This window comes from Microtus ochrogaster, unplaced genomic scaffold (genome assembly GCF_000317375.1).
Source record: "Microtus ochrogaster isolate Prairie Vole_2 unplaced genomic scaffold, MicOch1.0 UNK551, whole genome shotgun sequence".
Lineage (NCBI taxonomy): Eukaryota > Metazoa > Chordata > Mammalia > Rodentia > Cricetidae > Microtus > Microtus ochrogaster.
This window is the reverse complement of record NW_004949649.1, coordinates 1-13,193: the sequence shown is the minus strand read 5'-3', so window position 1 is coordinate 13,193 and position 13,193 is coordinate 1. Positions and strand designations below refer to the sequence as shown.

The 13,193-nt window shown below is 52.0% G+C and overlaps 1 protein-coding gene across 1 annotated transcript; it reads right to left on the bottom strand.

The window, feature by feature from the left end:
- Positions 1-3,103: 3,103 nt before the first annotated feature.
- On the bottom strand, positions 3,104-8,956 carry LOC102000605 (small integral membrane protein 7). Its single transcript, XM_005372255.2, has 5 exons — positions 8,873-8,956; positions 8,744-8,785; positions 8,078-8,130; positions 5,013-5,103; positions 3,104-4,052 (listed from the first exon to the last, which is right to left on the bottom strand). The coding sequence occupies exons 1-5, from the start codon at positions 8,896-8,898 to the stop codon at positions 4,037-4,039; spliced, it is 228 nt and encodes a 75-aa protein (XP_005372312.1). The 5' UTR covers positions 8,899-8,956; the 3' UTR covers positions 3,104-4,036.
- Positions 8,957-13,193: the final 4,237 nt, after the last annotated feature.

Below are 13,193 nucleotides of genomic sequence, written 5' to 3'. Positions count from 1 at the left end.
CTAGATGCTTAGCTAGCTGAAGACTGACTGATTCAAGACTACAGCACCAGCTGCTCTAGCAGAGGGCCCAGGTTCCATTCCCAGCACCCATATGGTGACTCACAACATCCATAACTCCAGTTCCAGGGGACCAGCTTTCTCTTCTGGCCTCTACAAGCACTGCATGGATGTGGTACAGAGACACATATAGGCAAAACACTTATACACATCAAAAATATTAATCTTTTGACAGTTAGCTGTAAGACACTAGAGCAATACTGCATAAACAAACCTCATGTACTACATGCAGCTCCAGAAAGCCTCTGCCCAGAGTGACTATGGGGTGGAGGATGAGGATGCTGGCCTGCTAACAAGCCCATTGGTTATAACCATTCAGTGACCAATATGTATAGGTGGAAAGAAACTTAGAACAAAGCGAGCAGAAGACCTGCTGTTGAGGTAGGACCAAGCACCCCAGAACATCTTCATCGCTATGCACACCACCAGATGAGCCGCCAAAAGCCACGCCATGTGACAGCAGTGTGACCATGAGTACACTTTCAAAGCCAGGAAGAGGGTGGAGGTGCGGAACTTGCAGGCGGGAGAACCAGGAAGTGTCTGCAGTATCTGCAGAGCGGAGGATGAACTGCTGTGTCGGCCTGGTCAGATCATCACAGACTGCCACATGCATGTTGTGGACAAAAAAACAATGAACACACCTCCCCCAAAAAAACAAAACAGAAAAGCACCATGCAGGAAATTGATGCATTCTGAAAACTATCTTCTGGCCAGGCTGGCTACGGTGTCTGAGGTGTCACTCCCGGGGCCTCGACCAGGAGCCCTCCAGAAGCAGGGACAGTACATGGTGACGCCATTCCTTCCACTCAGGCCATGTTAGGACAGTGAAACTTAGCTCTCACTAGAGTCCAGATGAAAATGATGCAGCCCTTGACTGGCCACAGCTGCTGCAGGATGGCTATGCCCTGATGAGAGGCCCTGGACCGCACTCCTGGCACACCATGGCCTCTTGCACAAGCTCTTGCTCTTGTTACTGTCTTGGGGACTGTTGTACCCTCCAAGATGGGTCTTGCTTACCATGAACCCCGTAGAACCCCGAAGGCCCTAAAAAAGAGTGGACACTGCTGCCAGCCTGGGGCATGGCCCTTCTGAGCTGCTCAGTGACCTAAGGCACCCCTCATCTGAAGAGTCTCAGGTCACAGGGCTGCCCCTGGGTCCTAGGTGATGCATACAATTCCACAGTTCTCCGTTGGTGGCGTACTTCCAAGGGTAGGAGTAGACAGACCACACATTTGTCAAGGTGGCTGACAAAGCCACCTGCAGACATTTGTCCTGCTTGTCAGTGTTGTAAGGAAGGGATAAAAAGAAGGCTTATCGTTCAGGTTGTGCTGGGCAACGGGAGAAAGGAGACAGCACTTTTGCAGCTCAGAACCTGATGTAGGAGGGTCTTCTATCTATCTGTTGTTTCATTGGTTAATTAATAAAGAAAACTGCTTGGCCTGATAGGTCAGAACATAGTTAGGCAGGGAAGACAGAACAGAATGCTGGGAGGAAGAAGGCAGTGAGGCAGACGCCATAGCTCTCCTCTCCAAGATGGAGGCAGGTTAAGATCCTTCCCGGTAAGCCACCACCTCATGGTGCTACACACATTAATAGAAATGGGTTAATCAAGATGTGAGAGTTAGCCAGTAAGAGGCTAGAGCTAATGGACCAAGCAGTGTTTAAAAGAATACAGTTTGTGTGTTGTTATTTCAGGTGTAAAGTTAGCCATGCGGGAGCCAGGCAGGACGAAAAGCAGGCCTGCTCGCCTCATCACTACAAGAACCTAAAAAAGAAACTCTGTATCTCAGTGCTAAGGCCAGGTAACAGGTGTGAGCTTCAGGATCTCAGAGTGGGGTTGTCACTTCAGGTTACACAGGTCTGGTGACAGCAGGGGAAAGAAGCAGCAGTTGCTTAGTAGTGCAGTAGAATCACAGCTTCCAGAACCTCCCATATCTCAGTCTGGACAGCCCCCCAGCCACACCCTCAGCCCCTTACTGGGGAATCTAGGCTGTCACTCTACCTGAACCACATCTCCAGCCCAAGAAGTTTCTAAACAACTTTCTAAATAGACACTTCTATGGGGCTGAGGACATGGCCAGGAGGGACCCTGGCCCAGCATCAAAAAAAGAAAAAAAGAAAAAAAAAACCAAAACAACCAGATAGATTTTCCACATGAACAGTATCCAGAAACACTTATCCGAACTTAATGAGTTAAACAGAACGCAAACCCCATGACAGCACAATTCCTCTACAGAATGAAGGGAAGCCTTGTCTCCCCAAACCATGGTCCTAAGCAGAGGAAGGCAGAAAGGCATCCAGGCTATACAAGGTTGGGGGGATCAGCCAGCAGCGACATGAGTCTTTGTTCTGATAAGAGAGTAAAGAGGTCAGGCATGCTAAGGGTGGAAAGGACGCAGTCCATGGCAATGCTTGCAGCAGCTGCGCAACCCTAGGCTTCAGTATGACCTGGTTCAGTGACATCATCAGACTCTCTTCCACTCGCTGGAGCATCCTGCTGTAAAACGCTATTATGGCTCGGTTCAGTGATGCACACGCGTGATCCTAGCTCGAAATGGGTTGAGGCAAGGGGATTAAAGGTTCTAAACCAGCACAGACCGCATCATGACAGTCTCAAAGACAAAAACAAAACAAAAAAACCTGATGTGTTGGTGGTACACAATTGGGATCTCATCTCAGCACTCAAGGGAGCCTGAACTAGCCTAGGGTACTTGAGACCCTGTCTAAAAACAACCAAAAAGAGGGGCTAGAGAGAGGGCTCAGTGGTTAAGAGCACTGGTCACTCTCAAAAGACCCAGCACCCATGTGGCAGCTCACATTTGGCTCTAAGTCCACAGCATGCAGATGGTGCAGACATGTGTGCAGGCAAAATACCTATACACATAAAACAACAATATATAGAAGACAAAAACATCAGGGCTGTGGTGGCACATGCCTTTAATCACAGCACTTGGGAGTCAGAGGCAGGCAAATATCTGTGAGTCTGAGGCCAGCCTGGTCTACATAGTTCAGGGACATTCAGGGCTACACAGAGAAGCCTTGCCTCCAAAAAACAAACCAAATAAAAAAAAAAATCAGCAAAAACAAACCAAAATGAAAACTTCCCTAGCGAGCCAGCTGCGGCTGCCCTCAAATACCTCCTCTTAGCCTCTTAGCTGGTCCCTCATCTCAGCACCGATGGCATGGTGACCTCTGGATCTCCTGCATTTCAGCATTGAGCTCACCTCACTCAAACAGACTCGGAAACATGAGCCTTCGGAGTATACTGCCAATATCACAAGCAATAATGTCATGGCCACCAAGCAGTGATGGAGAGGTGGCCCCAAAGTCACTTTATTAACAATCAGCTTGAAAGTACAGCAAGGTGTCTGCTCACTTGTCACCACCAGCAACTCTTCCAGAGAAGCCAAACAAGTCACCCAGGCCCTACAGGCTATCAGCTTAGGGCCTAAAGAGGACGCTGGTGTCCTTGGGGCAGGACTCTTTCAAGTCCTGGGGTGACTTCAGCTGCCCCAGGTGGACCCTGTCATGGGGTTGGGGGGAGCATTTGGAAGCAAGACTTCGCTGGCCCCAGCATGGCCCTGCAGTGCAAAAGCAGCTGCTCCCTGTCACAGTCAGCCCTGCCCCCAGTTCATGCCCCACTGATTGATAACAATCCGTACAAATCAAACCAAAGCAACCCCTAACAAGTCAATCCAGCAGCCAGGACAGGCTTCTGAGATGCTGGGAGAGGTGGGATGCCAGGACAAATGAAAGATTAGGTGTGTCTTTCTCCTACGGGAGCATGACTTTGTCCTGAAATCTCAGAGCAGAGCTGGAACCATGGCTGATGAGGGTCAGGTGGCTGGGAAGTGGGCCTTCTCCACCCAGATGAACTTGAGCCTTCTGGGAAAGTCCCTGGTTTTCCGGTGAGAAACATTCTTGAAATCATCAGAAACAGAAACAGAGCCTAGACAGCCAGTGAGCTCTATCTGGGTTCTCAGGAGCCGAACAGTCTGGAAAAGTCAGGGAAGAGAACGGCCATGAGGAAGGGAAGCAGGATACACTCAAGACCAGCCTGGGCTACATGTCAAGGCACTATCTCGAGCACACTGTTGGGGGTTACATTCCACGATCATCACCTAGAATCATTTCGGGAGGTCTCATCATTACTGTCAAACCTGACGGCTCGAGTTTGAGCCACAGAACAACATGGTGGAAGGCGAGAACCAACTCCTGTAAGCTCCCCTGCACACGTGCACTGTATAACGTGTGCGCCCCACCCCCCACACACATTTCACACTGGGGCCTGTCTGCCAGGGGCCGATTCAGATCCCTACCACACTATCTACAAAAATCACTCAGGGTCCTAGGACCCACAAGTCTGTGGCAGAGCTATCGTAAGTTTAAGGGCAGCCTGGCCTACACAGTCAGACTCCACCCCCAAAAATTAGTTAAAATCATGCCAGGCGTGATGGTATACTCCTTTAATGCTAGCGCTTAGGAAGCAGAAGCCAGGTGGATCTCTGTGAGTTCCAGGCCAACCTGGTCTACAGAGCGAGTTCCGGGCCAGCCAGGTCTACATAGTGAGATTCTGTCTTAAAAAAAACCAAATAAATAAATCAAATCTAAGAGAGTGGCCATAAAACAGAAGCCAATTGTGACAGTTCCTGATGGCTTCTACCAAGGCCTTTGAGAAAGGAGTCCACAGCCTGCTGAACATGAGAGCCACCACCCACTATAGGTTAACACAAGCAGCAGGAATGGGACAAACATGGACAGGTGGGACCTGGAGCCCACACTCCAACTTTGTTACAAGCAGCCTGGCAGAGACCCAGCACCCTCACAAGTCACCCAGGGGTTGGCAACACGCATCAGTGGGCACCTGCTGCCAAGTCTGACAACCTGAGATGGATTCCCGAGACCCACACGATGGGAAGAGAGAACCGACGAGCACCGAGCAGGGCGGGACTCACACAATCATGCAGAGCATCATGAACACATTCCACAGGGCGATGAAGATCCGGAAGTAACGCAGGCTCAGTAAGAACTCCCGGATGTTGTCTCCTGTAAAGCCAGAAAGCATGTTCAGAAGGCCATCTCCCTGCTCACTGCTATCCAAACGGTGGCAGTTCCAAAGACTCTGACTGGTGCTAGAAAAGGCACGTGACTTAAGTCTAGTAAGAGTCTGTCCTGGGACGTGGGCTCTAGTTATCAGGTCCAGGTTTGCTAGACTGAGAATTTGCCAGCTCTGGGTCCACAGCACAGCATAAACCCAGCACCTGCCACCACTCTTGTTTGCCTACTTGGTTGTTTTGTTGATTTTTTAAAATGCTGACTTTTCATTCATTTAATATTTAATTTAGATTTTTCAAGACAGGGTTTCTCAGTGTAGTACGTGTGGTCCTGGAACTCCCTCTGTAGACTGGGCTCGTCTTAACTCACTGAGATCCGCCTGCTTCTGCCTCCTGAGTGCTGGGACTAAAGGTATGTGCCACCACCAGCTAAAATGTTGACCTTTTTTTTTTTTAAACACAGTAAGGCATGTTCAAGTCAGAGGGCAGACAAGGGGTCAAATCTCTCCTACAGTGAGAAACCTGGGGATTGAACTCACACCATCAGGATTGGTGGCAACTGCCTTTGCTGGCTGGACCATCTCAGTAGCCTCTGTAGGTTAGGCTTTGAGACTAGGTCTCTCCAGGGCTGAGGCTGGCTCGGAGTCTGAACTGCCTCCACACTGCCTGCTCAGCCCCCACCAAGTAAGACCTCAGAGGCCCATCACCTGTCCTGATTTTTAGCTGAGTTTTGTCTTGTTTTGCTTTGCTTTGTTTTTTGGAGACAGAGTAAGTACCATGTAGCCCAGGCTAGCCTTGAACTCACTATGTAGCTGAGGATGACCTTGAGGTCCTGATCCTCCTTAAGCGCTGGGAGGACAGGTGTGTGCCACCATGCCCAACTCACTGTTTTTATGACCCGGCAATAATTTCACATCTCAAGTGGGGGGAAAATAGAAAAAACATATTATGTGAGACACAAAAATGACACTCGGGCACAGTGGCACCTGTCTGTAACTCTAGCCCTCACCAGGTTTGCCAAGTTTGAGCATCCTGGGCTATATTATGAGCTCTTGCCTCAAAAAAATCAAAACAACAAAGTGAGCCCAGAGACTGACTTTCTAGAAACTTCTTCAAGGTCTGAAGTCAACCATCCTCCTTGTTTCTCCAGAATCAAAATAACTGCTGATTAGGTTATCTATGGGGTGATCCCAGGGCACCACCTGCAGGCAAGGGCTGTCTGTGAACACCTGGCAAGCAAGGTTGGAACCGTTGGCAGCGACCTGCCACCCTTGTCCTGCTCTTCTCACTGTGTGCGGGTTCCCATGGCACCCGCTTAGCAGCCAGCAGCACCATTTGTCCGTCTCCAGTGTCGTCTGCTACCGCACCACTGCGACAGGGACAGACACTAGGAGAGATGTTTAGAAAGCACCCGTGAGCAAAGCCCAAACCTTTGTACCAGGCTGGCGGGGTGGCTCAGTGGGTTAAGGTGTTCACATGCCAACCTGGTGACCAGACATCAGCTACAGCACAGGTGTGTGTGTGTGTGTGTGTGTGTGTGTGTGTGTGTGTGTGTGCGCGCGCATTTCTCATAAAACAAGAAAAACTTAAGACTGCTCCTCACAAACAGGACGGGAGACTGGGCCAGGCCCTGGTTCCTCAGTTCAGACACACAGGGAAAACAAGACATGTATACCTGCCCAGAAACGCTCCAGGATAACTGGGACATATGTCTGTCAATCTCTTAGGCAGCCAATGAGAAGGCTCAGGTATTGAGGGAAAGAGGCACAGGAGAAGTGACTGCAAGTGCATATCTGCAGAGGGGACCCACCCGAGGAGCTGCACACGCGTGGCCCCGCCCTTCTGTAAGGGTGCTCTGACCAATCCTGTACTGTCAGCCTGTGCACACATCCTCCTGTATGAATGCATGGCTAGGATGATAGCCAGGGCCTGGCTCGTGTGCTCATAGAAATGCAGCCACACGGGTCAGACGGCTTAGTGGGTAAAGGGACGTGCCACCAAAGCTGGAACCTGAGGTCAGTCCCATCCCTAGCAGCAGGTGGAAGAAGACCCCCACAGAGTGACCTGAGTTTGATGCCTGGGACCCTCATGACAGAAAGAGAAAATGGACTTCTGCAGCTGTCCTCTGCATGACATCATGAGCACTCCCTCACACACAGGGCATGGGTGCGGGAAAGGGGAGGGCAGGAGGAGCAAGGCGGGAGGAGGCCACTGCGACCACACGCGGGAGGAGGCCACTGCGACCACACGCGGGAGGAGGCCACTGCGACCACATGCGGGAGAAGGCAGAGGCTCCAGAGGGCCCACAGTCTGACCATTTCTGGGAGGGTAGACAGATGGGTGGGTGGGTGGAGGGGTAGGGGATGGGTGGGAAGGTGAGTGGCTGAGAGGGTAGGTGGAGGGGTAGGTAGGAAGGTGGACGGGTGGGAGGGTAGGTGGGTAGATGGGAGGGTAGGTAGATAAAGGGGTTTCCCCAGCACGCACTGAACCCTGGGTTCCATTTCCAGCACCTGATAATCCAGGAGCGGTGACAGGGCCCTGCAACCCCAGCACTCAGGAAGTAGAGACAGGAGGACCGGGAGTTTGAGGCTATTTCAGGCTACAAGTAAAACTGACACCAGCCCAGCACACAAGAGACTGTGCCTCCAAAAAAGGTAGAAAAAAGCAAAGGAAAACCCTGTTTCCAATTCCGACTCTTGCCTCCTGCTCCTTCCAGCCTCAGGCTTTGTTCCACCATGACTGGTCACTCAGAGGGCCTCCGCCACCCTCCTGTCACCCTGTGACACCCTCTGGATGGGATGTGGTGGGCACGCAATAAAGGTGATGAGCAAGGCACGGCACCCCTGCCAGTCCAACACCTAGGAGGCTACCTGCAGCTCCACAGGTGTCTCAACAGTAGAAGGAAGAGGATGAGAGAGAACAGGGCCAGCAAGCAGACCATGTAGATTGGCAGGAAGCACGCTTACCTGTGCTGGGTTCCCTCGACTCCTCCCCGAAGCCTTGTGTGTCCTTCTTTTTCCTATGGGAACATAAACACCTCTGGGTCTCCTGACCCTGTTACCCAGCGCAGAAGGCCAGAACCTACCTCCGACTCGCTGTGTGACCTGAAGCAGTGATACACCTCTCTCAGGGACACTACTCACCAGCCTAGCCATCACAGCTGGGTGTGCAGCCACAGACAGGGGGATCAGAGTGGCCCCAAAAGCCGGTGAAAGATATTTTTGAGGGATGAGCATGAGGCTCTTTGGAGGTGCAAGCAGAACCCAGGAACAGAGGGTGCAGATCTTTTCTTTAATACTAATTTGTGACTGAGAGGAATGAGTGTGATATGCTATACAGCACTTGTGTGGAGGTCAAAGGACAACCCACAGGAGTCGGGTCTCAGCTTCTACCATGCAGGCTCCGGGAATCGAACTTAGGTACTCAGGCTTGGCACCAAGCGCCTTTACCCGCTGAGCCACCTCCGGGCCAAGAGACTGTAGATTTAAACCGTCAAGGCCTTGGTAGGCAGCACGGAGGCGTGGCTAGAGGAGGACTGGAGGGGCGTGGACCACGCTCGGGGCGGGGCTGGCTGTGACCTAGGCGTGGGCGGGGCCTGGGCGTGGGGACACCGCCCAGCGCGGCCTACTCACAGTTTAAAGTTGAGAACAGCCCCGGCGTTCATCAGCAGCGTCCTGTGGAGGGATAGTTACGGTCACTAAGGCCGCCCCCGCCCCGTCCGGCTGCCACTCTCCAGCCTCCGACACCCTCACTCTTATTACCCAAACAGCAGGATGTCTCCGATCATCCTTACAGCCGAGGAGGGCGCCCGAACCGGAAACGGAAGCCGTGGGGAGGGGCGGGAAGAGTCACACGAGGCAACCAATACCGAATCAACACTGACTGGGTTCCGGATGGAGCGTGATGTCACCCATGGGGCGGAGTTTGAGGTGCGCACGCACGCTCACGTTGAGTGCTGAGTAGTCCCCGCTGTGGATTCCCCTTGGCCGCGTCTACGAGGAAATTGTGCCCTTGATCCCTGAGCCACCCCGGAGACAGAGTGCGGGCTTTGTGGGCTCCTTGGCTGCACGCCGGCTCAGAGTGCACACAGTTGCGGGTCAGGGTGTTCCCCGTGCCTGGGCTGTTCCCAGGGCCTTGGGCAATGGGCAATGACGGTCCTGATCGGACAGACCATACAGAACAGGATGGGTGGAGGTTCTGACCTATGGGATCTAATGGGTCTCTACCTCAGTGTACCCTATGGGACACCAGGGTCTGGGCTGGAGTCCACAGAGGAGTTCTGTGGAGCCTCTTGAGACAAGATTCTCACTGAACAAACCAAATAGGACATGAGGGTTTGGGTTGAAGGCGCCTTGTGGGAGGCGGGGTCCTGACTTGCACATCCACGTGAAGAGACGGGCTCCTCAAGAATAAAACATGAAATTCTTGGCTGAGGTCCCCCGAGGCGGGGATCTGATCGGCGGGCATCTTGGGGATAACAGGGGTCGGGATTAGGCTAGTTCCACGGAGGAGAGACAGGGTCCTAACAGCTGCACAAGGACAGGAGTCCCACTCGAGTGGGCTGGATGCAGGGGACATAAACCCTCGGCTGCGCAGAACCGAGTTCTGGCCGCCCTGCGGCCCTGCGCCTTGCGCTGAGTGGCGCAGGCGGCCTCGTCGCCCCTCCTCTCCCGGGGGCCTGGCCGGGGGCGGTGCCTGGCAGCGCTCAGGGCTCAGTGGTGGGGGCGCAGTCGCCCGGGCGGCGGGCGGCGGGACGCACCGGGCCAGGGGCCGGAGAGGTACCCGCCAACGCCATGGACCTGATATCAGCGCTGAGCCTGGGAGAGCTAGCGCTCAGCTTCTCACGGGTGCCGCTCTTCCCGGTCTTCGACCTTAGTTACTTCATCGTCTCCATCATTTACCTGAAGTATGAGCCAGGTGAGTAGGGGCTCCCAGGAGAGAGGTTGTCCATCTCTTGATGATGGAGGCGCGGAGGAGGCAGAATTGATGCTGGGACTGGATAGGGAAGGAGGCAGAGTGCTCCCACGCGCGCGCAGGTGGAGGAGGTAACCCCGGGGATGGAGGAGCTGTGCAAAGCGGGCTGCAGATGGGTAGGACGGAAGGAGAGGCGAGCGCTTGCTTACTGTAGGGAGGACAGGTGCTATGGGGTTTGGGTGGGGTTGGGGTTGGAAAAAAGGCTAGGAGTCGGGTTAGACGAGGCTTCGTGAACTTGAACTTGGGCAAGGGGCATTGATGGTGGCGAAGGTTGCAAGCAAGAGCTGGCTTTGCCCGGGCGAGGTCAGATGTTCTGGACGTCAGCTGCCATGACCTCCCTTCACGCCCTTGGAATGACTGCCGAGTGACTATATAAGGACTGGCCATGCTGGGGGCTGCGATCAAGTTCGGGGAAAGTGACACCGGTGTCCCCTCTGTACCGCATCTCTTGGCATCCTCTTCTCCTCCCTTCCCGATTGTCGGTTGGGCCAGCTCTGGCCTGGGATTCTTCCCACTTAGGGAGCTGAAGCGGTTCCAGGATAGGGCAACTTTAGGTCAGGCTGCTCTCAAGAGTCACGGGAGGATAGACCCTACTTCTTTGATTTAAAAAACCAATTAATTACTTTTATTTATTTGTGTGTTTGGACATGTGTGGAGGTCAGAGGACAATTTGCAGAAGTTGTTTTTCTTCGGTCATCACGTGGGCCTCCCGATGGAACTCTGGTGGTCAGACTTGTGGATGCTCCTTTAGCAGCAGAGCTAGCTCCTCTCTCCCACCCCTCCTCCACCCACTCTGTTTAATGAGGGCATATGTAGCTCACTCTGTTAATGCCAGAACTCAGGACCGAGAGGCAAGGAATAGCAAAGCTAGCTCCAGGACAGCCAGGGCTGCACAGTGCGTTCTTGGCCAATTTGACTACAGACCGTCTCAAAAATAAATAAACAGACAGCGCCTCCCTGGAGTGTTCTATTTTTACACAAGTTCAGCAGAAGCACTGTGTCATGTTCAGCTCCCGTAGCTTTAGTTATTCTACGGAACCTGCAAGTTTGAGGGACAGGATAGTTTCCTTCCAGGAAAGTGTAGGACCCTTTGAGGGCGCATATGTAAATCAGTTCTTTCTGAGGTGACAAAAATAGCCTGCAATGTTTACTTAAATCTGGGGACCTTCAAGATGGCCCACAAAATGGAAGGGGGTAAAATTTAAAAAGGTGTTCCTGTTAGCTTCGCATGCATTGTTCTCAAGCACTTTCTTGGGTGAATTTGTACACGTGTCCGTACAAGCATAAATACATGCTCTTATGCAAAGGGGCTGGCTGCTTGTGAGGCATCCGGCTTGTGTTTTTCTTCCCTTTGCACAAACAAGAGTCTGTGTCTCCGAAAGCTGCTCTGGGGAGCCTTGGCTTTGCAAGGCAAAGTTCTCACTTGTGCTTTCGTTTGGAGAAACTGGGTTTCCCATCAGGGGAATAATTCCTGGTGGCTTCTGCCGAACCCAGCATGCCCCAAGGTCCACCAGGAGGAGACAGGAGCCCCCAGAATGGGCTTAGTAAAAAGTGTGGTGAAAATGGGGGAGGGATTCAGCATTGTTATTTTCAACGCTTTTCATGTTTTTATTGTGTGTGTATGGGGGTGAGTGTTCCAGGATGTGCATGCGGAGGGCAGAGGACAACGTGGCGCAGCTGTCCTTTCGGTGTGGATATGGGCGTGAGCCCAAGGCTTGGCAGTGAGTATCTTTGCCCAAAGTGCCATTCACTGCCCCCTTTATTTGTATTTTAAAATCTTTTCAGTTACCATCATCATCATTATTAACACATGTGTGGATACATATGTGCCACAGAGGTCATGGAGGTCAGACGATAGCTTTGTGGAATCAGCTCTCATCTGACATTTTTACATGGGTTCTGGGGATCACACTCAGGTGGTCACTGGGTAGCAAGTGCTGTTACCTCTGAGCCCTCTTGCCAACCCCTATTTAATAAAACAAAACTAGGGCTGCATGCCTTTAATTCCAGCACTTGAGAAGCAGAGACAGTTGGATCTCAAGATCTCTGGAGTTCAAGGCCAGCCTGATCTACAGAGAGAGTTCCAGGACAATCAAGACTACATAGAAAACCCTATCTCGAGAAAAACAAAACAAGACAAAACACCAAAAAAAAACAAACAAAACGGTTCACTGCATAGCCCAGCCTGGACTCAAACTCAACGATCCTCTTTCTTCAGCCTTCCCTGTGCTCGAATTCTAGATGAGATCCATGCCCATTCTTGTCTGAATATTTCTGCAGGGGTTTCACAGTAAACCATCTGTGCCGCAAGTGTAGGTAGGAGTTAGAATGTTCCAGAAGGTTTGGGATTTATTCCCGAGAACTTCATTAGTTTCTCAACCTTACCTGCACAGCAGATTTGTAGGGTCTTTTAAAAGTCCATTTCCACCCAGGGTTTGTAGTACAGGGAGGCAGAGGCAGGTGGATCTCTGAGTTGGAGGCCAGACCCTGTAAAATCAGCCTCAACCTAGTGCAGTGCCCACCTATTACCCCACCACTCAAGAAGCAGAAGCAGAAAGGTGGCAAGTTCAAAGCCAGCCTGGACAGCTTAGCCAGATCCTGTCTCAAAATAAAATTGTATTAATTTTTTAAAATTATGTATGTAGGTCAAAGGGCAATGCAGGTTTCAGGTCTCTCCTTTGACCACATGGGTCCCAGGGATTGAACTCAGGTCATGAGACCTGGTGGCAAGTATTACCTGCTAAACCATCTTGCTGGCTCTCAGGGGGAAAATATCTATATCTATGTGTGTGTGTGTTTTGTTTTCATTTTTGAGAAAGGGTTTCTCTGTGTAGCCCTGGATGTCCTGGAACTCACTCTGTAGGCCAGGCTGACATCAAATTCACAGATCCTCCTGCTTCTGCCTCTTAAGTCCTGGGATTAAAGGTGTGTGCCACCACAGCCTGGCAAGATTAATTTTCATTTATTTGTGTGTACTCAGCAAGAGGGACAGCCTAGAACCCCCCTGTGTGGGGCTGCAGCCTACACCCTCCCGTGTGGTGCTGCAGCCTAGAATCCCCCCCCCCCCCGTGTGGGGCTGGGGTGGGGCTTTGTTGGTAGAGCTCTTGC